Source organism: Callospermophilus lateralis, chromosome 11, assembly GCF_048772815.1.
Source record: "Callospermophilus lateralis isolate mCalLat2 chromosome 11, mCalLat2.hap1, whole genome shotgun sequence".
Lineage (NCBI taxonomy): Eukaryota > Metazoa > Chordata > Mammalia > Rodentia > Sciuridae > Callospermophilus > Callospermophilus lateralis.
Genome location: NC_135315.1, coordinates 7,424,407 through 7,449,694, shown reverse-complemented (window position 1 = coordinate 7,449,694; position 25,288 = coordinate 7,424,407). Strand labels below are relative to the sequence as shown.

The window sequence follows — 25,288 nt, the reverse complement described above, 5'->3', positions numbered from 1 at the left end:
CCACAGTGTGACCTCGCGCCCTGTCCCTGGAAGACCAGGCTGGGGCAGCTGTGCTGTGCCTCGTCTGCAGCCTGCTGGGGTGTCCAGGAAAGGCGCAGCTGGGAGGGGCCGCGGGTGAGGCCCTGGTCTCTGCCGTCAGTGGGTCCCCCTGGTGCCGTCCCCCTTTCCTACCTGAGGAAGCCTTCCTGGGCTGGAGGTGCGGGGCAGGCCGTCACTCCAAAGGCTCAGGGAGGGCCTGGCGGTTTACCCTCCATCGCGTGGCCCTCTGGGAGCCCCGACTCGTCACCCCCTCCCTCCTGGAGCTCTGGTAACCCCACTGAGGCACCTCCCAGTACCCCCTGGAGATCGTGGGGCTCCCCAGGCTGTTGGCTCCAGGGCTGAGTGGGCTGGAGGATGGGAGGGTCAAGGTCCTGGAGGCCCAGGACGTCTACCAGGAAGAGTGCCACAGCTGTGAGGTTCAGGGCGGCCACTCTGAAGAGCCCCTGCCCCACGAGGAAGGAGTGTCCTGGAGGAGCCCCTCAGAAATGGTGGCAAGGCCATCTTTTAAGATGCCCCTGTTTAAGGAACGTGGAGGAGGCCACACTCTTTTGGAAGGAGCACCAGGGAGCTCATGACTCTCTGGCCACGTCCTCAGGGTCACAGAGCCGGCAGATGCATGAGGGACACTGATTGGCTGGACCTTGGGAACTCCCATCCTGTCTCGGAGCTTCTCCTACCAACTGTAAAGGGGGATTGGCCCAGAATGGGAAGCCCCCCACCCCGCCCCGCCATGCAGCAGGTGCGGAAGGCCACACTGGCTTTGGCTCTGCCTGGAGTGGGACTGGTGGGTGTGGACCTGCAGGCCCTCTCCTGTCCCCACCCCATTCCCCACTGTACTCACAGGCCACCTGGACCTCCGTTTGCCGCTGCAGCAGGGCCCCCATCCGGTTCCGCACGATGCAGCGGTAGAAGCCAGCATGGGTGCGGTCCAGGCTGGTGATCATGTACCTAGGGACAGACAAGATGGCCCGTGAGTGAATCAGGTAGCTTCGGGGGTCAGAGGTCACACCAGGCTCGGGGGTCAGAGATCACCTCTTTCTGGATGCAGGGCTTCAGGGAGCTCTTGACTCCCAGGCTCTGCCATGGGATCACCGAAAGGTCCTTATCAACAGGGTGGTCACAGGTCACAGCCTGCACTTCCCCTGGGTTGGCAGGTGCTGGGCTGGAGTCCTTGACCCAACCTGCAGCCTGGCCTCCTATTACACCTTAGTTCTCCTGGAGGCCAGTCTTCCCTGCCCGTGACTCACACGACGGAGAAAGGTGAGGGCATTTGGTTCTGGCCAGGCACAGGGCTGTAAATATCAATTGGCACGGAGGGAGGTGACGGAAGCAGAGAAATTCACGTTTCACCAAATGTTCTGCGTCAGTCCTTCTTTGGGATGCAGGCAGCTCCCCTGTGGCTGGTGGAGGGGAGGGAGGGGACCCTGAGACAGACAGGCTGCATTGGGTAGGTGTGGGCTCTTGGTCGACACTTCCTGGGACACAAGTCATTCTAGAAGCTGCAGAGTCTGGCCCTGGGGTGAAGGGAGCAGAGGCTGGAGAGCAGGTATATGGTGTGCTCACCTGGCGAGAGCCATGGAGCTTCCGAGAGTGAGCTTGGGGGTGAAGGAGCCTGGGACCAAGGCCTAGCTCCCTGATGGCCCTGTGATCACCTCTACCTCTTCTTCTTCTTCTTTTTTTTTTTAAATTTTTTAGTTGTCAAAGGACCTTTATTTTATGTATTTATAAGTAGTGCTGAGAATCGAACCCAGTGCCGCACACATGCCAGGCAAACGCTCTGCCGCTGAGCCCCAGCCCCAGCCCCACCTTTCCCACTTCTGAGCAATGGTCTAGCAGGACCCTCAGAGGACCAAGGGTTTTGGGTCTAGGATACCTTGCCCCAGTCCTTGGGTGCCCTTGGGTTTGCCCAGCTGCCTTAGTGGACAGGCTCATTACCCCCAGGGTATGCCAAGCCTGGCAGGGAGCTGCCCATTTCCAAGAATTCCCAGGTTTGTGTCACATGATTCCAGGGTAGGGCTTATCACCAGCAGCACCATCATCCCCACCACCATCCTCCTCACCATCAAAGACATCGTCACCATGTTCACCATCATCACCACCACTGCCACTGACATTATTACCAGCACCATCATCACCACCCCTACATCAGCACCATCAGCACCACCACCCCCATCAGCACCCTCAGCACCACCACTGCCACCATCATTATTGATTTTTGTATTCTTGTTTTTTTTTTAAGATTTAAAAAAAATTTGTTGTAATTAGTTGTAGATGACAGTAGAATGCATTTATGCACTTTGATATACCATACATAGATGGGATATAATTTCATTTTTCTGAGTGTACATGTTGCAGAATCCTATTGGTCCTGCAGTCACATATATACATACAGTAATAATGTCTGTTTTATTCTACTATCTTCCCTAGCCCCACATCCCCTCTCTTCCCCTCCCTTCACTTCCCTCTACCTAATCTAAGGTAACGCTATGCTATTCTTCCCTAGCACCCCACCCCACACCCTGCCTTATTGTGAATTAGCATGCCCATGTTAGAGAAAACATTCGGCCTTTGGTTGTGTGGGATTGGTTTATTTCCCTTAGCATAATATTCTCCAACTCCAACTATTTACTGGCAAATACCATAATTTCACTCTTCTTTAAAGCTGAGTAATATTCCATTGAATGTATATACCACATTTTCTTTATCCATTCATCTATTGAGGGACACCTAGGTTGGTTCCATAGTCTAACCATTGTGAATTGAGCTGTTATAAACACTGATGTGGCTGCATCATTGTAGTATGCTGATTTTAAGTCCTCTGGGTATAAGCCAAGGAGTGGGATAGCTGGTTTAAATGGTGGTTCCATTCCCAATTTTCTGAGGAAGCTCCATACTACTTTCCATAGTGGTTGCACCACCTTTCAGTCCCACCAGTAGTATATGAGTGGACCTTTTTCACCACATCCTCACCAACACTTACTGTTGCTTGTATTCTTGATGATTGCCATTCTGACAGGAGTGAGGGGAGATCTCAGAGTAGTTTTGGTTTGCATTTCTCTAATTGCTAGAGATGTTGAACACTTTTTGATATATTTGCCGATCAATTGTATTTCTTCTGTGAAAAGTGTCTGTTCAGTTCCTTAGCCTATTTATTGATTAGGTTATTTGTTTTTATGGTATTAATTTTTTTGAGTTCTTTATATGTTCTAGGGATTAATGCTTTATTGCGGAGGTGGATGTGGTAAAGATTTTCTCCAAATCTGTAGGCTCTCTCCTCACTTTATTAGTTGTTTCCTTTGCTGAGAAGAAGCTTTTTAATTTGAATCCATCCCATTGATTGATTCTTGATTTTGCTTCTTGTGCTGTAGGAGTCTTGGGAAGGAAGCCAGATCCTAGGCCGACACGGTGAAGATTTGGGCCTATTTTTTATTATCATCAGCACCATCATCACTGCCTCCCCCATCAGCACCATTATCACCACCACCATCCTCCTCACCACCATAGATATCGTCCCCATGTTCACCATCATCGTCACCACGGCCACCATCATCGTCACCACGGCCACCATCATCGTCACCACGGCCACCATCATCACCACCACTGCCACCATCATCATGACCACTGCCACCATCACCATCACCGTCATCATTACCATCAGCACCATCTCCATCACCTTCACCACCACCATCATCCCCGTCACTGCAGATATCGTCACCATGTTCCCCAGCACCATCTCCACCACCACTAATAGTAGCATGATCACCGTCCCTACCCTCACCTTTCCAGGGTGGCACAGTAGCTGCCCCTTTCTGAGCGCCCTCTCTGCTTCAGAGGCTGGACTAAGTACGTTTCATACATTCCTTCATTTCACACAGCAGTTCCCAGACTATTGATATCATGGACCAGTAGTACTTAAAAAAACGGGGATCGACGTGAGACTGTCAACGTTTTACTTTGCCAAGATCATTAAAACCAACCAACCAGAAAGCAAACAGAAGCAAGCAATGAACACTTGAAAAAACAAACAAACAAGAAAAAAAAGGAAGAAAGGAGGAATTATATTAAAAAGTGCTGGGGAGAGAGAAAAATAAATGGAAATGGTCAGCATTTTATTTTAAAAGGACACTTCTGAGATGACAAAAAGAAGCTGAATCTCAGAAGAAAGGCATTTTTAACAAATTTTTATACTTAAATTCCATGCAAAGCCCACTGCATAAGCCCATGCCTCTCACTTGATGTGTGGAGAGCCACGGGTGGGCACGGAGAGCCATGGATGGGCATGGAGAGCCACGGGTGGGCATGGAGAGCCATGGGTGGGCACGGAGAGCCACGGGTGGGCATGGAGAGCCATGGATGGGCATGGAGAGCCACGGGTGGGCATGGAGAGCCATGGATGGGCACGGAGAGCCACGGGTGGGCAGGAGAGCCTCCCACTGACATGATGGATACGTACTTTCATTAGCAGCCTCATTTGGTGATGGTTGTGGTGGGGACATCGAGGTTCAGAAACACCTTGGCATCGACTCCTAGTCTCACATACCTTAAGAGGCTGTGCCAAGGTCCCCCTGAGCCTCCCTGCCTCCAAGCTCGGCTGGGAGCCAGGTCAACGTTGCGATCACATGCCAAAGGTCCCATCTTCTCTCCGGGAACTGTGTGCGCCTGACTCACGGCTGGGGGTGTGTGCCAGGTTTGCTTTGGCTCTGCAGGGTTATCCAGAACCTTCTGGCTGCCCAATTCCCCATCTCCGCCAGCAGCTGCAGCTCTCATCTGTCCCTGGCTACTGTGCACAGAAAGATGACGGAAGGCGGCTGGTGCCCAAACTCTGGCAGATCTGTTTCCTTCTCTCCGCTCACCCTCGACCCCACCCCAGTGTCTGCTCCTGTCTGCTACGCCACCTCCCCAGGCGAGGGACAGTGCTCGTGGGAAAGCGACAGGATGACCTGCGAGGGGCGATGGAAGGAGAGAGGCTGGAAGGGCTCTCTCTGTTTAGAGATGAATCAGATACTGTGAAAAAGCACCAGGAGGAGGCACAGAGAGAGAAATGGCTGATAAACATCTGGAAAAATGTCCAGCGCCTGGCATAATGAGAGAAGTCAACATCAAAGCAAGACAAGGCTTCGTGTCAGAGTGTCAGTGGTTCTGGGGTACCGTCCCACTCGGTGTCGGCAAGAGCCGGGAGGAGGAAGGCGTGCCATCAGGTCTGCTGGTGGCGCTGTGAACTGGTCCGGCCCTTGGGGTCCCAATCTATCACGATTAGGCCATGCAAGTTCCTTGACCCGGCATTTTAGACATGAGTGCCAGCCACGTGACAGAAAATATGTGCTTGTAATCGCAGAGGTAAACAAAGGACAATGGGAGCAACCCCAACGTCCAGCAGAAGGACTGGATCAATAAATGATGCCGCAGCCCCAGAATGAATGGGCACCTGTAGCGGGTGAGGTGGGAAGGTCCCCAAGACACCAAGAGCATGGCCAGAAGTCCAGTGAGGAAGCGCAGGGGGGAGGTACTCAGAACGCGAGGTCACAAGAGGCGAAGTCATGTCATGCTGACTGTTAGGAGCAAGAATAATAAGGCAGCCTTACGAATTGCTATTTAGAGACCCAGGCGACCGAATCCTTAGTTTAATGCTTGGGATCCTGCCAACTCATCCCATAAAAATAATTTAAATTTGTTCACTCCACCACAAAAGAGCCAAAGAATACTGAGATGACATGCTACAACTTGGTATGATATGACTTGGGTAAATTAAAATAGTACATATATTCGTGTGTATGTACACAAACACGTGTGAAAATGCACACATACAATCACACGAACACACTGGTATCTGCGTAGGATTTTCTTTTCCTTCTTTTTTTTTTTTTTTTTTTTTTCTTTTGAGATGGATACTCCAGAATGTATTATCTCCCTTTTGGGAGAGGTATCCCGGATGGGGAGGGAGGGAAGCTTCGACTTCTCGATTTTACGTCTTTCTATGCCATTAAAGTTTTCTTTACTGTCGACATATATTGCTTTTATTTTAAAAATAAAATTTAAAAAATGCACTTTGTGCATATAATTTAAGTATACATTATAAAACGGCACCAGGGACTCATTGGATATGGATTTGTTTGCTGATGTCAGTGATGCGTGGCAAAATTTAAACTTTAATAAAAGTCAATTTCTGGGGAAGATTCTCTGCCCTTGAATCCAGGTGGAACTGGGAGACTCGAGGAAGGCCAATAGGCTTCCAGTCTATCTCCTCCTGACACCTCTTCTCTGGCCGTCTTGATGGAGGCCCAGCTGGGTGGAAGGGAGCAGCCCCTCTCTGGCTCCTCCCCCTCTCCTTGGGCTGCCTCAGGGTGCTCCTGCCTGAGAGACCTGGTTCCGACTCTCAGGCAGCATTATTTAAAGTAACAGCTCCACCCACTGCCTTTCCTACAGGGGAACCCACTCCACCGCACCCTTTCCACCTCCCGGGAGGATGGAAGAGGAAGCTGGCCAGCACCTTGGTTTGCGCATCCCACACTCTGCGAGCATCCCGGGTAGTGACCGTAAGAGCACTCATTATCCCCCGGCTGGATTGAACCCAGGACACACTCACCCATAACTCTGTCTCCCCATCCATTGGTGACTGCCAGCCCGGTAAGGAGCTGAGCCTGGCCCTGTCCACGTCTTCAGGCCAGGGGCAGGGGCATGGATGAAATGGCTTCTGGAGGAGGGGCCCAGTTAGGGGGGCCCACACCTGACTCGCCCCAGAGGAAGTGTGGCACGGGAGAGAGCACCAGGCTTGTGAGGTGTAGCGACGGGGGCTTGGCTTTGGCCGCTGCTCATTTTGGACGAGTTACGGAAAAGCCACGGCCTCCGTCTCCCTGTCTGCAGAGTGGGGAGAAGAGCAGCCGTCTTCCATGCAAGCATGGCCGGGCCCGGGCAGGGGCTGCCGAGGTGTTGCTGAATGTCAGCCAATGCAAGACTCATTGGAGAAGGGGCTGGGAAGGGGGGTCCCTGGAGGGGAGCCCACAAGGGGGCAGCAGGAGCCGCCCCCAGAGTGCAGACCCATGCCAAGCACCACACAGCACGGATTCCCTTGCAGCACACATTCCTTGGCTTCCAAACTTGCAGCCTGGTCACCTCCATTTGCATCCTCAGGTGGGTGGGTGGGGTCCTGAGCTGGCTCCTCTAGGGAACAGGAGCACCGAGGGCAGGAAGCCTCTACCTGGTTCACCAGCAGCCAGCGTTGGGGAGGAGTGTGGCCTCCAGGGGCTGCGTGCCTCTGGATCCCCCCGGCCCCAGGTCCCCTCAAAGGATTGCTTCCTTATCTCTTACAGGAAATATCTTCACATATTTCAAAACTCAAAGAATACAAGAAAAACACACAGAAGAAAGTCCCTCCTACCCCGTGCCCCAGCCACCCATCACCCCCAACGCCCACGGAGGAAACTCGGTGTGGAGTGCCTTTTCAGAATTTCTTCACGCAGACGCAAGCACATTTGATTTCTGCATCATTCCCCTTCATCAACAAGGGACCCGGCCTCCCGTTCTGCCCCTTGCTTTGTGTCCACGCCAGTAAAGCTTGCAGATCTTCCACAGCTGCCCTTGGAGCTGCCTCGGGATTTTTGACAGCTGCAGAGCTCAGAGGAACCTCTGAATGCAGGGAGCTCTGCTCTCTCCCCGGTAGACGGTCCAGGGCAGCCAGAGGCAGGGGAGGCTCAGGGGCCAGACTGGAGGCTGCAGCAGGAAGCGGGCAGTGGAGGAAGTCACACCAAGAACCCACACCCATCCTTATCTTCATTATAGTCCTGGTTCAACCCAGCAGGACCCCACAGCTGCAGGACCCCGGATGGAGAGCGAGGCCGGGGCTGGAGGGCATAGCACAACAGCAGGGAGAAGAACTGGCACAGATAATTGGATTTTTAGAGACAAGAGAGGAGCAGGGGAGAAAATAACTGCCTAACAAATGTGGCATCTTCTCCTGCACAGGGGGGAAACACACAGTGCCCTTTTTGGTTGGAGTCCTTGAGTGTCACAGTTGATATTTAAAATGATTCTTACTCACATTAAATAAGATATTTCAATTTCACGAAGCTGTCAGGAGCGGATACGGACACCAGAAATAATAGGCATGCTCTCCTTGTATTGTCCTGGTTAATAAATCAGATGCCTGGAGATGCGCGCGGTAACGCTCACGTGGAGGAAGGGCACGTGTGTACGGGTACCCTGCACACGCACAGAGCACGCTCATGCACACCCTCCCGTGTGCACAGGCATTTATGCACACCCTACAGTGTCCCCATTTGCACACTCGTGGGGCCCTCCTCACGCAGACTCATGCTCATATGTGCACACACCCACACTTGGCTCATTCTTACACACACACCATCTGACGCGAGGCCTCTTCTCAAGTGCACGGTGCTCAGGAGGGAAGGCAGCTGGGTTGCCACATCCACTGGGGGTCAGTAGGGGCCCTATGCACCTACAGCTGTAGGTGTCACCATAGATGGCGGAGGTGGGCGTAGGTTAGGGGGACCTAGTGGGACGTTGAGCTTGGGAACTTGGGCTTCTGACCCTCTTTCCATGGACCTTCTTGGGAAACAGGCAGAAGAGGTACCAGGTGCCACAGCATGTGCGTGTGCAGACACCTGTGGGAACAGGCAGCTTGCCTGTGACCTGGCCAGCTAGAAACTGACCAGCTCCACGTCAGGCCCAGCTTTTGCTAAAATCTTCAGAAAAGAGGCAAAACTCTGTCTATGATGATTCCCAAGGAAGAGCCCACCCTGTACCGTCCTCTTTGAATATACCAGATACAGTTATATACAACGTATAGACAATATATACCATGATGCAATTAGCATAATAATAAGTATCACTGCAAGGAAAGTCCCAGGTGCCTCCACACATACCAATTCATTTAATCCTCACCACACTGTAGGAAGCCTCAGTTCACAGATGAGAAAACTGGGGCCCAGAGACAGGAGGGAACTTGCCCCAGGCCACACAGCTAATAGGGAGCCAGCATGCTGGGTCAGCCTAGCCCCCAGAGAACAAGAACGTCACTGGGTGGTGCCCAATAACTTGGGGTCTCAGTCCTGAAAGGAGAATGGTTTGCAGGATGGTTTGGTGGTGGACCCTCCTCCCCGTCCTCCTGGGTGAATGGTGTGGGGAGGAAAGGGGTTGCTGCTGAGCAGGGAGTAAGAGCTGGCGCAGCTGGAAGGTGTTAAGAAAGAGCTGTTGCTAGGGACCCGAGGATCTGGTAACAGGAGACTCGGGAAGAAGCAGCTAGAGAGGCCAGGAGAGCCCTGCAGTGCAAGGGCTGAGAGCCCCACTGCCCCAGGTGGAGGAGGCCCTGGGCCTGGCTCCACTTACTCATGGAGGTCAGGGGTGGGGGAGCTCAGGGAGAGCTCTGCACAGGGAGGCAGAGGCTCGTCCTGGAGGCTGACGTCAGGGTGCACCCCGTGGCGAGGACTGGGGGGGTTCAGGAACAGAGATTTCTGTTCTATTTTAAGCGTTTCCGACCCGCGCTGTAATTCCCCTCCCACGTCTTGGGGAAAGTCTGACACACAGCGCCTCTGCTGTCAGTGCGTGGGGTGGGGGGGTGGGGGGGTGTGGGGGGGAGTGTCCTGGCTGGGCCCGCAGCAGCCTGGGGAGGGAGGGGCTGCCAGAGGACCGAGGGCCACAGAGGTGGCAGGTGGGCCAGGGCGAGGTTGGCCAGGATCACTGCAAGGCTGGGGACAGCCCTGCACTCGTCTTTCACAGAGGACAGACATTTGGATAGTAAGGGACACGGTGGCCCTCCAAGGTGGGTGACTTGGCACCTATAGCCCTGTAGGGTGTGGACAGAAAGGGGAGGAGCCCAAGATGCTGACCACGAGAGCGACTGTGAGCACCAGAGAGACTGAGCTAAGGGCTGCCCAGATAGCTGGTAAAACGTGCTTCCTGGGTGGGTCATGAGGGTTTCCTGGAAGAGATCAGCATCTGAGTGGGTCAGCGGGGTGATGGACATCCACTTCACCTCTCGGAGTGGCGCCACCCAGGCTTCCAGGGCTGGCATGGAACAGGGAGGTGGAGGAAGGAGGAATCGACTGTCTGGTGTGGGGCACCATCTTCTGTTTGCAGACACTGGAGACCCGCCCTGCCGGCTGACACTTGAATTTAGGCCCTCTGACCTCTAGAACTGCAATGGCTACATTTGCATGGCTTCAAGTTGCTACGTCTGTGATAACTTGTTACAGGTTTGGGAGCAAAGCAGGTCGGGAAAATCCCTGGCGATGCCAGAGGGATGATGGAGCTGGGGACCAGGGTGGGTGCCATTCATTCTGTAGACTCTGAAGAAGCAGGCTGAGCTGGCAGGTCCCTGAAGGTGGAACCCTGGCAAAGCACGGCCTGTGGGCTTGTAAAAACCGATTCAGAAGCCGAGGTGTGCCTTCAGCCTTCCAGGCCTGCCCTGGCCTCCTGGCCTCCCTGCCTTCTCCAGGCCTCCCCTGGGAGCTCATGATGTTCTAATGAATCCCGGGCTTCATGGTCAACAAGAGGGATGGTGGCATTATTGAGCGGGGGCTGCTGACACTGTGGCAGCCTTGGCTTGGGCTGGCTGGGGGAGGGTGTCCATCGACCCTGTGACCTTCTGGGCCAATTAACTCCTCTCAATGAACAAGGACAAGGACTTCATTAATCTGTTATCCCTTAGCCCAGCCACCCCCAAAGAGGTCTAGCTGGTAAGAAGCAGAGTGGGTCAGCGAGGAGGGACAGGCAGTGCAGGGCTGGGAGTGGGATGAGACTTTGCAGTGGTGGGTGGGACCAACACTGCTTGGGAGGAAAGCGGGGGCTCTCCCCGCCACTGAAGACCACCAAAGACCAGTGCAGGTTCTGAGCCTGACACTTGTCACACAGTAGTTCCCATGTGAACCCCAGGTGGGGGAGACACCTCCTCCATTCTATAGCCTGGGACCTGAGCTCAGAGAGGTTGAGCCCGTGCCCCAGGTCACCCAGCTCGGAGGACACTAGTGGGATTCGATTTCAGGCCCATCTTCCCACAAAGCCTTCCTTGCCCCATCTCTGCCCCCTGACCTGTCCTGGGGCCCTTGGGACTGCTCTAGGGCACAAATTCTCTCCTCTGCTTGTCTTTGCCCAGAGTGAAGGTCCTGCAGGGAGCTGCCCAGGCCCTGCCTGGCCCGGAGCTGTGTCTGTGCCACCCTCTGCGGGAACGACTGCCGTGGACAAGAGTCGGGAGAGCTGGGGTCACTCTGCACAGTGAAAGTGACTTGGTGGAGCTGGAAGCAGAAAAGAAGCAGGAGCCAGGGAGGAGAACGTGGTCCAGGCTGCAAGGAGTTAAAACGTGGTGAGGTTTCAGTTTGGAATTAAAAAAAAAAAAGGTGGGGGGAGAAGAAATCCTGAGCTTGGGTGGGGGAGGCGATAATTCCCTGCCCCCCAACAGTCATGCCTGAGGGTACCCCAGGGATCCAGCTCCCCAGGGAGAGCAACCCCTCTGCTGCCCTCTGCTCTGGGCTCTTTTGCCCCGGGCTCCTGACACCTGGTTGAGATTCATTAGGACCCTTTTCCTGCTGAGGTGGATCAGAAAGAAACCAAATGAAAACAAGTTGATAAGGAGCTTGTAAGGAAACCAGGCCTCCAGGAACCAGGTGGCTTGGGTTTGGTGGCCTGACCACGTGGGTGGGGCAGCAGCCTCATCTGCTGGCCTTCTGGGGCCTCCCCAGCCTCCCAGTGAGGCTGCCTCCAGTGCCCCCCACTCCTGGAAGAAGCAGCCATCTTTGCAGGGGATTCTCCCCCCTGGGGCTCTTCCTCCTCTCAGAGGGACACCACCTTACGGGATCTCTTGGGCGGTGGGGGACACAATTCAGCCAAGGATCTCCAAGGACCCTCGTCAGCCTGGCATTGAGGCTTGAGCCTTGGGAGAGAACAGTACGTGGGACTCCGGGGTGGTCCTGGGGGAGGCTGGGGAGTGAGGGCAGGTGGGCTTGGGGGAGACGCCGTCCAAGGAGAATTGAGAGGGGGAGCTGAGGACCACTGGGCTGCCTGGGACAGTGAGGCATGGCCCAGCACTGGCCAGAGGGGAGCTCGGGGAGGGGAGGAGATAGGCTCCCAGCCTGCCGGGCCCAGGGCCTCAGGGGCCAGGGTGAGGAGTTTGGGCTTTTCCCTGGGGACAAAGGACTCCCTTTGAAGTGAAGGGGTTGCTCTTCAGGGTACAGTTGGCAAACCACAGCCCACGCTTCACACCCACGGCCCACAGCTCTTTACAAGAGGCGTAGAAGAAAAAATTTTCCATCTTTGAATTTCTGAACGAAATCAAAAGAAGAATGAGCATCGCCTGGAATTCAAATCTCGGCCCCATAAATAAAGCTTCCCCGGAGCACAGCCGCCCGTGGGCGTGGCCCATGCTGCTCTCGTGCCACGATGGCAGAGCTGAAGGGCTACAGCGAGCTGTGTGTCCCCACGTCCCAACGGGTGCCCCTGGCCCTGCCAGCCCCGGTGAAGAGCAGTGGGATCAGCCTTGGCTCGAAGCTCTGCTGGCCGTCGGTGGGCGGTGAGCTGCAGCTGGTCCAGGCCAAAGGGTTGGGGCCGATCCAGAGAGGGTGGCCTGGCCGTGTCAGTTCCCCCAAGGGACGGGGAAGGTGGGAAAGGACCCACTGACTTTCATGAGGAGAAACCTGACGGCCCGGGGTGGGGAGGTGCGGTCTCAGTGGACAGTGGACAGAGAGTGCGGGGTCCACGGCCAGGCCTTGTTAGCAAGGGAACCAGGGGCAGACGCAGGGCCACTGGGGGGCTGGGTATTTTTAAGAGACTTGAGCGAGTTTAAATCTTGGTGAGGGGAGCGAGCAGGCCCGGGAGACTTTGCAGAGGTCAGGTGAGGTCAGCACCTTGACCTTGCGCGGGTGCTACTACACAGGTGGCCAGTAGTGGGGCTCAGCGGCCTCCGGGAAGAAGCAAGGTGGGTTGAATGCTGGGATGACCGGAGGCTGGGTTCCTCCAGGAGGCCCTGACAGGTGGGCCACGAGGTTCTGGCAGGACGGAGGCTGAGCTGGTGACCCAGGGCCGCTGGCCAAGGAAGCAAGAGCAGCCAGGCGGGAGGCCACAAGAGGGGGGGACCCGCCAAGAGGGAGGAGGCCTTTGGCAGCCTTGCCCCTCAGGGCAGGGCAACCTGCAGCCTGGGCACAGCGGAGAGCAGGTCAGACAGGCAGACTCACGGCCGCACCTGACCTGCCGAGTCCAGATCTGCATGGAGCGGGTCCCAGGGGTTCACACGCACTCAGGGGTCTTGGGTGAGGGGGCGCTGGGGGGGGTGGCTGCGGAGAGGGAAGTCGGAATCCAGGTTTCCCAGGAGAAGCCGTTTCAGGGATGAGAAGAGGCAGGTGCCGCCTCATCAGACTCAGTCTCCCCATCCGTGAGGTGACCCTGATCAGGGTCCCTGCTGCGATCCTGACGACCCTTGACCCAGTCCCGGCTCCATGGCTCAAGGAGCATGTGGCCTCAGACAGGGGACTGAGCCTTGTTAAACCACAGGCAACTCCATCTGCAAGGGGGTGGGACACGTGGGGCTGCCACAGAGAAAATCCAGGCCCAGCTGTTGGACAAGGTGCATTTGCCCGGTGAGACGACAGGCCGGAGAAGCACAGGCGCACCCAGGCGCACCCAGCCAGGCCGCGTCTGTTCAGGCACCATCTTGTCTGCGGGAAGCACTCGGAGGAGCAGGGAGCCAGGCCCAGCTAAGCGGAGCGGCACAGCTGCTCACAGCCTGCGCCAATGCCCACACCTCCAGCGACATCGGTTCCCGGCAGGCGACGCCCGCCCACACCTGGTGCTACAACTTTCTCTTTGATTTCACGCCACCCTCCTGCTACGGCTGAACAATAACACACAACCTCCGTCCCTCCCACGCCCACTTCCACAAACACTCCAGGTCTTTCCAAGGCAAAGCTGCCGTGGGTCGTGGCGCGGATGCATTTCTTAACCATTTAACGTGTATCAAACGGTGCCATCGTCTTCATAGGCTTCCGCTTTTTTAACGTGTCATTAATGAAGATTCTCAGTGTCGCTCCACTCACACCGTTTCCCCCTAAGCCCTGCGTGGTTCTCTTTGCACAATTTTGCACACTGTGGCGAGAGTCACTAGATGTGTGTCTTGCACTACGGCTGAACTGCCTGCCCTTGGCTCAGCACAGGGCCTGAAATCCCAAAAGCACCCAGGAAATGCCTTCTTACATGGCTGACTTGGTCACTCATCACTGGCCCCTCCTGCGGGTCTACACAGTGCCGGGCCCGGTGTCGGCTCTGGGTATTAACAGGAATGATGACAGCCTCACCCCCAGGACCTTTGTCTCCACGGGTCTTGACGTCACCTGCTCCTCACATCTAGGTGAACATGTCACGGCCGTTGCCACTCTGTTTAGAGCCCCACCACCCCCCAGTTCTGCTCTGGTCCATTTCCTATTGCCACCTGCGAGACCACAGTGGGCACTTCCCTGGAGCTGAAGGGGAAGGAGTTAAATGCGGTGCCCCTTGGCATTTCCGAACCCCTGGGACCTTAAGTGAATGGTGACTTGGTCATCTTTGTGCAGGAACGACTTTAATTACCACCCCTTTAATTACCACAAGGCACGATGACTAATTAATGCCAAGTGGGGAGAGGGAGGATGTGCACGGGAAGCATTAGCATGGAGGTGGGCACAGGTGGGCACCAGGTGGGCACTGGGTGAGCCGCAGTGGGATGGGCCTGCTGAGGTCTGCCCAGCTGGCCTGAGCTTCCTGCCTACTCCCTGGCCTTCCCCGGGCTCCAGACTTCCCCCGGCCAGATGTTCCTGGGATTAGTGCATGCCCATGATCCTGGAGGATGAGCCTTGGCTCCCAGAGGCTCCCTGCAACTTGCCTGTAGGTGGGGGGAGGCAGGCAGGAGGAGGCCTCCCAGGGACCCTGCGGCGCCTGCTGTTGGCAGCCCCGGGGCATCGGGGGTGCGTGAGCAGATGCTCATTCCCTGTCCCAGGCAGACCTGCCTCAAGGTCTGTGTCCCCCTCTACCTGGGCCAGGCTCAGGTGCTTTGGCTTTTCAGTTCTCCGGGGTCTGTCACTGTGAGATGTTTCCTCCTGCCGCCTTCCTGCCTTCCTCGACCAAACTCCGGCCTCTCTGTCCTCCCCAAAGCAGCCACACAAACTAAAACCTGTCCCCCCAGGCAGTCCACAGCACCTCTGGCCTCCCGCCTTCCTCTGACCACCTAACGATAGCAGATGGTAAGACCCCGCCTCAGAAGGTCCTGCCCCACACCAGGAGGAAGGCAGGCGGCCCAGAGTGGCCAAGGAGGGTCTGCCCATGGGCCTGGCTGGGCTGCCTGCCCGTCTGTTGGCCTGAGATCGTGCCCTTTGCCCGGTCACCCTTCCACATGGCTGTCTGCGCGTCAATCACGCCCGTGCAATGAATTCTCAACGAACAAACAAATAAACAAACCCCAACCCCGGGATTTGGAGAGCTTCAGGGTAACAACACTTGGGGTGCCGGAGGGTGGCGCAGGGAGCGGGCAGGCAGCTCCCCCCTCCCAATGCGGCTCCTCATCCACGTCCTTCCCGTATCCTTCTTCTTCTTCTTCTTTTTTTTTTCAAAGAAGGAGTGAGAGAGAGGAGAGAGAATTTTAATATTTATTTTTTAGTTTTCGGCGGACACAACATCTTTGTTTGTATGTGGTGCTGAGGATCGAACCCCGGCTGCACGCATGCCAGGGGAGCGCGCTACCGCTTGAGCCACATCCCCAGGCCCCCGTATCCTTCTTAATAGACGGGTAACCTCAGCGTTCCCCGAGCTCTCTGAGCCACTGGAGCAAGCTGACCCAATCTAAGCAGGGGTCACGGGAACCCCCATTTGCATCTAGATGGTCAAAAGGCCCAGGAAAAGCTGGGGTGTGGCTCAGCGGTAGAGCTCGCCCAGCATGTGCAAGGCCCTGGGTTCGATCCTCAGCACCACATAAAAATAAATAAATAAAATAAAGGTATGTGTCCAACCACAACTGAAAAATAAATGTTAAAAAAAAAGGCCCAAGGGAAACTGCCCAGAGCTGGCCGCTGGGGGCCGCCGTGTGGGGTCAGCCGGCCCCAGGTCACGGTGTCAGAGACACCCAGCCAGCCCCATCTGCCATGCGGGACTGCCTGCCAGCTTGGGGTGTGGGAAGACCCCCCGACACACACCTGGTGTCAGAAGGGTCTGGGATGTGGGTGGATGCAGGGACAGAGCCCGAGCTGGGAGTTGGTTCCCTACACCCGGCCATCCCCAGCTACCCCAGCGCAGGGAGAGCGGCTGGCTATCACTTGGCCAATAAAGATGGGCGGTCAGCCACGTGGGCTGCATTTTACTTTTTAAAAAGGCCATTTTAGCAGGAGGACACCCAGGACGGACAGTTCCCCGACTGAGTGAGTTGACTTGACGGGAAGCAGCACACGGCCCTGGTCGGGATCCGTCCACACTGGCCTGTTAGGGCATGTCCAGGCCTCCTGCACTGAGGGGACCAGTGTCCAAGACCCACTCACTCACTCACCCCCCACCTCTGGTCGGCTGTGCCCCGACACCCCACGGTGTTCCGCAAGCCCAGGCAGGCCGACTGCGCCCAGCAGAAAACACGGCACCAATGAGCCCAGGTCAAACTGCTGCCATCACCCTGCTTCTCTCTGCCCAAGTCGCTCTGCTTGAAGGGTTGGTGCTCACAGGCAGAGAGGAAGGTTTTTGATTGTGTGACTTCCAGCAAGTTGCCTAACCTCTCTGTGCCTCTGTTTCTCATCAATAAGATAGGGGTAATAGCAATAGCTACTAATGTGGGTCAGGCACTGTTCTGGGCACTTGACATGTAATAATGCATTCACACCCTATTAATTACCTTACAAGGTCAGAATTATATTCAAATTTAGTAGACCAATAAAACAGGAAGCCAAGGAACAGAGATGTTAAGTAATTTGCCCAAGATTACACAGCCTGACAGTGGAAATAACCCCTATAGACTATTTTGTGCTCCTACCTTAGCCCCTTCCTCAAGGTACATGTAACATCCTTAGGGGCCTGGCGCGGGACACGCAGCATGAACTGAGTTAGCTGCCACTCTTATTATTAGAGAAAGGAGTATGGACCCCATCCCCCTCTAATGGCCCGACCCCAGGCCCAAGGCCCACTCACCCACTGGGCCCTTCCCCAGCAGCCAGCCTGGGGCGCAGGGCCTGGGCAGGGTCTGCCGTGAGGCCAGGTGCCTGGAGCCCACTCCCCGGCGGCCGCCTCTCCCTGCCCCCCGAGCACCTGCCCAGACCCGGGAACTGGCCCAGGATCAACCCCGTTGCCTCTGACCTTCCTGATGTCCATCCACCACCACCGCCTCGTTCTGTCTGGATTCTCCACAGTCACCCTCACAGGTGGCTCCAGGGACACTGCGAGAATCAGACCAGAACAGTGTCAACGAGGCTCCAGGGACCTGTCTGTGAGCTGCCACCTGGAAAGGTGACCACCGGAGCCGCTGGGTGCCGGCCTGGCCTGAGTCAGGGCGAGGAGGCTGGAGCCTGGCCCCTATCCCACAGCTCTCCCATCAGGGTGCGGAGCCCAAAGCCGGCGCTGGCTCTGTGACTTCCCGTCACTCTCAGAATGCCGTGGGCCGTTCCAAAGCACAGGCTCGGGGGCCTGGCAGAGCCTACCCTTGCCCTCTCAGATCATGACCTGAGACCCCCAGGCCACCAGGGATGAAGGCCACAGGAAGAAAGGCCAGCCCCCATGCTGATGGACAGTGAGCTCTTGGACGGGACAGCCCAGGAGATACCAGCAGAGAAATGGGACATCACGGTTGGGGGACCACCACGGTGGGCTCCACCCAGCAGCTGGTCACTGAGCAGGGGCAGTGGCCAGGTTGGGTGTGCTCACAAGGGCAAGGCCCCTCCCTTGTCCTCTTGTGCCTGCGAATGTGCTGTGGTGTGCTCCAGGGCCGGTGCCCAGGCTTCTTGGGGGAGACCGTCCTTCCTGTGTCCTGTTCCTCTCCTCTCCCTGGCCCTTCGTGTGCCCACCCGTGCCAGGGCCCCACCGCATGCTTGCTCATACCGAGCTGGAGAATGCTCTGGAATCCCCCAGCCCCCGAGGGCTGCCGGCTGGAGCCAAACCCCTGCTTCTGACGGCCCCCCTCCTCCATGGCCACCCCCAGGAGGCACTGCTGCCTTGGGGGATGTGGACAGCCCCTGGGAGAAGACTGGGTGGCCAGTTCAGAGTCTCAGGAGGCCGGTTCCCCCACAGGCCGAGAGCAGAAAAGTGAGCCTCCACGGAGACTGCTCCTGGGGGGGCCAAGACACAGGGGAGGGACACTGGGGCATCCCAAGAACGGGCCTAGGGAGGCTCTGGGGGGTGGGGCAGGCAGGTGGACTCGGGTACGGGGGCAGCTCCAGGAAGCAGGGCTCCTTACCAGCCGCCCAGGCGGCGTCTCGGCCCCTTGCTGCCCAGTGCAGAACGGAGCCAAGATCTGATCAGCTTCTGTGACCTGGCTGGGGGCCGGAAGACCCAGGATGGGGAGGAAAGAGGGTGGTCCCCAGGGAAAGCTGCTCCCCAGCCCCCCCGGGGGGGAAGAAACCGTGCTCACCCCCTTTCCTCACCCTGAACCGTCCCAGAGGAGAAGCGCAGGTGCCGCCTCCTCCTCCTGCCTCCCCGAGGACCGGTGGCCTCGCAGCCCTACTAAGCCCCGGGATGTGCCATGGTTACCAAGGAATCAAGCCAAATTCAAAGATGTCAATTTCAGGTGATGAATGATCAAACCCTTCCTAATTTGCATGTTAAATTTCCTCGTGGAGGAAATAAATAGCCTCAGTTCATCAGAGAAGAGCTTTCCCCGGGAGCCCTTCATTAAAGGTGGCAGCGAGCGCTTCAGAGCGCTTCATTTGCATGTTCCGCTCCACGTGCTCTGGGGAGTCTGGGGGCGCAGCCACGGTCTGCCAGGATCGCCCCTGGGAAGCGCACCAGTGGCTGGAAGTGGGGGGAATGAGGGTGAGAGGAGGGGTTGCACCTCTGTGTGTCCCAGGCAGAGGAGGGTGGGGTCTGGGTCCCTGGTCCCACCTGAATTTGCAGTGTGACCCTGGACGGGTCACTTGGTCTCTTGGCTTCAATTTTGTGCATCTGTTAACCGGGGGAGCGGGCACATGAGCTGCCTGGGGGACAGCCAGGCCACCCTGGGGAGTGCAAAGCCTGGGCTGATTGAGGCACGTGGCTTGGCTGTGTGGCTGTGTGGCTGTGTGGCGCTGGGCTCAGGCTGCGTGCCCCAAGAAAACGGTGGGTGGACACACGGGGCTTAGGAAACAGTGACACTCTCTGTTGCCCCCAGCTTCAAAGGGCAATGGGAGCTCCCTGCCAAGGAAACGTCCTCCTTGACCCGTCCACCATTCTCCATGCCCATGGTGATCCCGTAAACATGGGGGTGCTGAGGGAACCTGGCAGACGTTGGAGGAGAGTGAGGCAGGGACAGAAACTCTGATTCAGGGGGCCAGCCCAGCCGGTCCCTCCATGTCCCCAGGCATCCAGGCAGACTAGGAAGATGCCACCCAAACCCAACCAGCTCTTGGCATCTTTGCAGCCGTCTCATGGAATGATGGACGCTGGGTAGCCCCAGGATCCAAGCAGCACCCAGCGGAGAGCTGGGACCTGGTTTCAATTCTAGTTCTGACCTGAGCCCCTGTCCTGTCCCTGGGAGTCACCTCCACTCAGGGCCGTGGATGCCAGCAGGGGCATTCTGTGGCTGTGTGACTGACTCTAGGACCTTTGCTGTCTACCCTCCCTCCACTGGAGTCCCCTGAGGTGACTCATCTGTCCCTGGCTTCCTTAGAAGTGAGGACCCCACTTCCTCCCCACGCCAGGACCATTAAGCAGAGTTCCAGGAAGCAGGTTGCTATGGAAACCAAGCCAGCCAGGTCTCAGACACTCTTGCTTTTGATCCTTCCCTCTTACACTTTGACCTTATTAGTTCTAATTGACATAATTTTGCCATGTCCCCCCGAGGCACCAGGAGCCAGCTGCGTCTTGCCTCTCACGGCCGGCCCTGACCCGGGAGGTGCTCCTGGCACCTGTCTCCCTCCTGCCCGCCGCTGCCTCTGCTCTGTTTTCCTGCGGAGGCGGGCCTGGCCCTGTCCAGGAAGAGCCTGTGGTAAAGCGGGAGGCGGCTCCGGGGTGGAGGGGGATGGAGTCTAGAGCCACATTAGAGCTGCTGCATGCCCAGGTCACCAAGATCCACAGCACAACCCCGTGCTCTTCCTCTAGTGGCCTCAACCTCCCCACCAACACCCAGCCGGCCTGTCCAGGAGGTGGGTGAGCTGTTCAGATGCTGGGCAGCTGGGCTGGACCTTGCTCACAGACGAGGGGCTGGGCCGGGCTCCGGCTCTCCCAGCCTTGGCTTCTGGGTGGTGGTGCTGAGGCTGGAAGCCCCTGGGCATCTGTCTCACCCCGAGGCTCAAGGAGGTACCACGGAAGGCCACCCGTATGGCACAGAGTCACCTATGTGGGTTGTTACGACAAGAAGAGGTGGGGGCTGGAGAGGCCCCTTAGAGGGACCAGAGGGCAGCAGCCAGCTCTCTTCTCCTTCCGCCTCTGCCAGGTGGGTTGGGCTCCTGACCCTAGCACAGGAGGACACCTATGTGCAGAGGGCAGTGCTGGCTCTGGCTGGAGAAGTTAGAGGACACCAGCATGGCCCTGCAGGACACTGGTTCTTAATGGAAAATAATGGTTCCTGGGGCATATTTGGCGGTGTCCAGAGACATTCTGGGCTGTCACAACTGCGGTATGCGGCAATTGGCACCTAGCGGGTAGAGGCTAGGGAGGCTGCTAGCCCCGCAGGATGTGCAGGATGGCCCTCTACACCGCCCCATGGCGCCAGAGGTACGAGGTCAGGAGCTCTGTTCCAGCTGCCCCTAGAGGTCCTGTAAACTGTGCCATCCTCTGCTGCAGGAGGTGGGTCCTGGGGTGCAGATGGGCTCCCAGCTGCCTTCCCACCTGCCTGGCCCTTGAGAGTGGGAGGAGCGGCCTCCAGGTCAGGGGAAGGACAGCGTGTAGCTGGGGGCCACCACTTCCTCCTGCCCCTCCCCCACCCCTCCCTGTGGATTACGACATCTCTAAACTCGTTAACTTTTAATTACTACCTTCCCTCTGCCTGAGTACACTGGCTCCGTGCCACGTACATCTCAATTAAAATTCAATTTACGTCCATCATAACTAATTCCTGCACTTCAGCTTTCTCACCGTCAGCCTTCAATTTTCAGACAAGATGTCCAAACTCAGGGCGAATTGGAGTAAATCTCCAAGGAGGCAGATGGCATCTGGATCCACCGAGGAAGAGGAGCTGGGAGTTGCTGGGACACTGGAAATGAGGCTGTGGCCGGGAAGGAGTGGTGGGGACCCTGCCCCAGGGGAGCAGCAAGGTAGACTGAGGGGGAGGGCAGAAGCACTTCCTTGGTGGCTCACAGACTGCCCTTCCCGCCCAGAGAGCCACCAGGGACCAGTCTCAGTTCCGTGTGCTTGATCTTGGGTGATTTCACAGCTGCCCGGAGGTAGCTGCTGGTTTTGGTTCCCATTGTACACACTAGGCACCCGAGGCGGGATGTTCTGTCGATTGCTGAGGGACACACAGCCAGCTGGTGCTGGGAACAGGACTGGGAGGGTGCTGGGACCTTGGAAGATGAGCAAGCGTTTCCCAGGAAGCAGAGGTAAGTGAGGACAGGATGGAGGGCCGAGGAATGGGGAGAGGGGGTACTGAACAGCAGAGACCACAGGTCCAGTCCTGCCCCGCCACAGAGTGAGCCGGGGAGGGACAGGAAGGGTTCTCCCTGCCTTGACTCATCGCCTGCTAGAATGTCCCCACCTCTCCTCTGATGTGGCTTCCACTCAGCGCCACTCCCGTGTGTCAGCCGCCACGTCGATGCCGTGATTCCTAAACCAGAGTCTTCAGCTGAGACCTCTCTCCTCCTTGCTGCTGGTCAGCTCCACCCGACCCCTCTCCAACACCAGAGCAAGCCCCCAGCTCTGCCGGGGCCTCCTGCTCCACCGCCTGGCCATCCCCTTCCTCCCTCCCCCACTGCCAGCGGACCCAGTCAGCCAAGCTCACCTCCTAACCATGTCGCAGGGCCACCTGTCCCGCCACCTCCACCTCACCAAGATGGCCCCACCAACTCCCTCCTGCCACCACCAACCGGCCCCTGACCGCTCTCCACCACTTCCTGCCCAGCTGCCTGAGAAAACCTCCCTCCAGTCACGTCCCTTTCCTGGGAAAGACAACTCACGTCCCTGAGTAGCCAAAGAGCCCCCGTTGCACCTGGCCTGTCCAGCTCCTAGTGTCCACCACCCCCACATCCTTGGCCACTCTGGCCTCCTTTCAGCTGCCCCAGCCTGGCCGTGTCCCAACGTGTTGCTCCCTGGACGTGCCCTCTCCTGCCGGATCTGGCCCAGGCAGGTCAATTCCCTGGCTCTGGGCACCCCAGTGGGATCCTCTCAGCCTGTTTTCTCTTGAGCCCTCGTCACAACTGGCAGCCATCGGTACCCACTTAGGAGGTGAGGACCTCGTGCCTGGTGAGCACTGCATCAGCTGGGTCTGGTCACGGCCGCAGGCTCTGCCCTGTGTGTGGGGGTGGCCAGTGTCCCCTGCCAGCAGCACTCCTCTCACATCTAGTCCACACCCAGGGGCTCTTCTTGCTCTGTCCCAGGGCAGCATCTTCCAGGCCACACCCAGCTCCTGCTCACTACCCCTCTCCCTGCCAGAAACGTCAATGCTTGCCTGTCATCTGCCGTCACTCCTCAGCCCGGATGCAAGGCCGGCATCACCTTGCAGACTGTCCTCCTGATGGACAGATGCTGGCATCAACTCTCATTCCTTTGCTGGGCTCCAGGCAGAAAACCTGGCACTGGTCTCTGCTCCATGGTTTCGAGCTTGGGCAGGAAATGGAAGCTGAGCCTGGGGTTCGTGCCTCCTGATCAGGGTGCTGACGGTGCGGGATGGAGAAGGGCAACCTCCGTGAAAGTGGCAGCAGGGACCGGGAAGAGGCAGGTGACTGGAGTTTTTAATAGACATGGGGCACTTAGATCAGGACGGGGCTCAGGCTGGGTACGTCTCAGCCGTGGGTATTCCTGGTGTATGTTTAGAAGGTTGTCCAGGACCAACCCCAAAAGGCTGAGGCCTGCAAGTGCACCTTCCCTGCGAAAGGACACGTGCCCCAAGGTGACACTGAGCAGGGGAGGAACAGTAGTCCTGGGGTGCAAAAGGTCCCCAGTGAAACCCGACTCTCCAAATGCTGCTGTGTGGCCTCGGGCAAGTTGCTGAGCCTCTGTGGAGCTGCGATTCCTGGTCACGCAGCAGAGGAGCTAACTGCACCAGTGTCCCGGCTGGTTCCTGCACACCCATCACAGGCTCAGTACCTTCTGGGAGCTGCTCTCTGGGCTCTGCCTCGGCAGTGGCTCTCGCTTCTAAGGGGAGGCCAGGGAGGGCTGGAGGAGAAGCCAGAGTCACAGCCCGCTGTTGGAGTGACCAAGTCTGCCCAAGTCCCTGCCTCTGTGCCCCTCGCCAGGGCGGCCACTCACAGGAGCTTTCTTCTCTATGCAGCAGTGCCCTGAGCTTCCAGACCCCTCAGCTCTACATGGACGCAGTCACCTGGGCAGTGTAACTCCCACCCAGCCAGCAGCCCTGGCCTCAGCAGAGGGCCCTTGGGGCAGAAGAAGGACACCTAGTGACGGGGCAGGGACAGAGGTGCCCAATCAGGAAGCCTGAGGGTGGTGGGCAGAAGAGAAAACGCTGGGCCTGATGGACCTCTTGGTTCCTGTGCTTGAGCTCTGGATGACCCCAGGCAAGTTCTAGAGCTTCTCTGGCCTCGGGTTCCTCATTTTCAGAATGAAGTGCGGCTGCGAGACCAGTGTACGTGAAGTGCCTGGCACCGCCCGGGGCCTGGATAAACCTCAGCTCTCCTCCGAGGGGGTGTGCCGGGTTACGCACGGCCAGCTGCGCACGTCCGCGTATGCGCATGCGTGAGGAGTCTACGGCGCGGACCTTATTTTCCTATCTAAGTGTGAGAACGATTATGGGAGGGAGACTTAGCAAGAGGGGACAAAATCATCTGGTTGATGACCTCGCCAGGACACGGCCACAGGGACAGTGGTATCGTCCACCACAGCCCTTGCTGGTGCAATAGGTGTGAACTCAGCCTGAACTGATTTAACTCCCGGGAGTGGCTCCGAGGGCGGAGGGTACCGGGTGGGAGGGCAGTGCTGGCTGATGGAAGAGGCTCAGGGAAACCCAGGAGGGCCTGACCTGCGTAGCTTCACGTGCGTTTCCGTTCCATGCAATCAGAAAACCGCAGACACCTACATGCGGCGCGCAGGCTCATAGCCGGGAGCAGCAGGCAAGACCAAAGGAATCCCACTCCCACATCCTGGCCAACGCTTCTGACCTGATCCATCCAGAGGAACGTCGTGTCCAGTCCCACCCGCAGCCTGCACTCCGCGGGCACACTGTGAGGCTGGGCACCTGTTTGAGGGGAGGGGCTGGCATTGGGACCAAGAGCTTTGGGAGGATCTTCCCCGGCCATGTCCCACTCTTGTAAGAAAAGGGACCTCATTTCTAAGGCTCAGTGTCACTGTGTACCCAGACCCACCACTGAGTCACTTGAGAATCCAAGGCTGGGTTCAGAATGGATAGAGATTCGTCACCCACAAGGGTGACCCTCCGAGCCCTTGCCAACTGAGGTGCTTTAGAGAGGGCTCTGGAGTGGAGCAGGGGGGCAGGGATAGGTGTGCAGCCCCAGGTGGCCAGGTGGAGGACACAGAGGCGCCTGCACTGTGAGTTCTGGTGGCTTGTTAGCAGATCTGTCCCGCGATTCCCCCAAGTCACACACCCTGCGTTTGTGTCCTGGTGGGTGCCATCTACTCCACATCTGGGCCCCACGTGTGTCTACGGGGCTTGAGCCACAGAATCTCACATAATCATTGCAATGACTCCTGAGGCGGGCATTACCAAGGAACCAGACTTGGTGATAATGCTGTCCGAGGCTGCCCTCGGTCCCAGAGTTAATGGGTGGGGGTTGAACTCAGGGAGCCCAAGACCAAAGTCTCCACCCCCAACAGTGGATGAGGACCACTCTACAGTTTCCTGCCCCAGAGTCACATGTGGTTGATGATGGGCTACGTCTACCACAGGGGTCCCATAAGTTTACCCAGGAGTTAGAGAATTCCCATCACCTAGTGATGCCATTCTTCGGACATGTCCCCACTCACTAAGCAATGTGCCACTGTACTTAGATGG

General features: G+C 57.2%; 1 protein-coding gene across 1 annotated transcript in view; it reads right to left on the bottom strand.

Moving 5' to 3' along the window:
• Sdk2 (sidekick cell adhesion molecule 2) overlaps positions 1-25,288 on the bottom strand; it is a 231,757-nt gene that overhangs the window by 101,999 nt on the left and 104,470 nt on the right. The window contains exon 4 of the mRNA XM_077110562.1: positions 881-987. Within this exon, the coding sequence (XP_076966677.1) occupies positions 881-987 (107 nt within the window). The remainder of the gene's footprint in view (positions 1-880; positions 988-25,288) is intronic.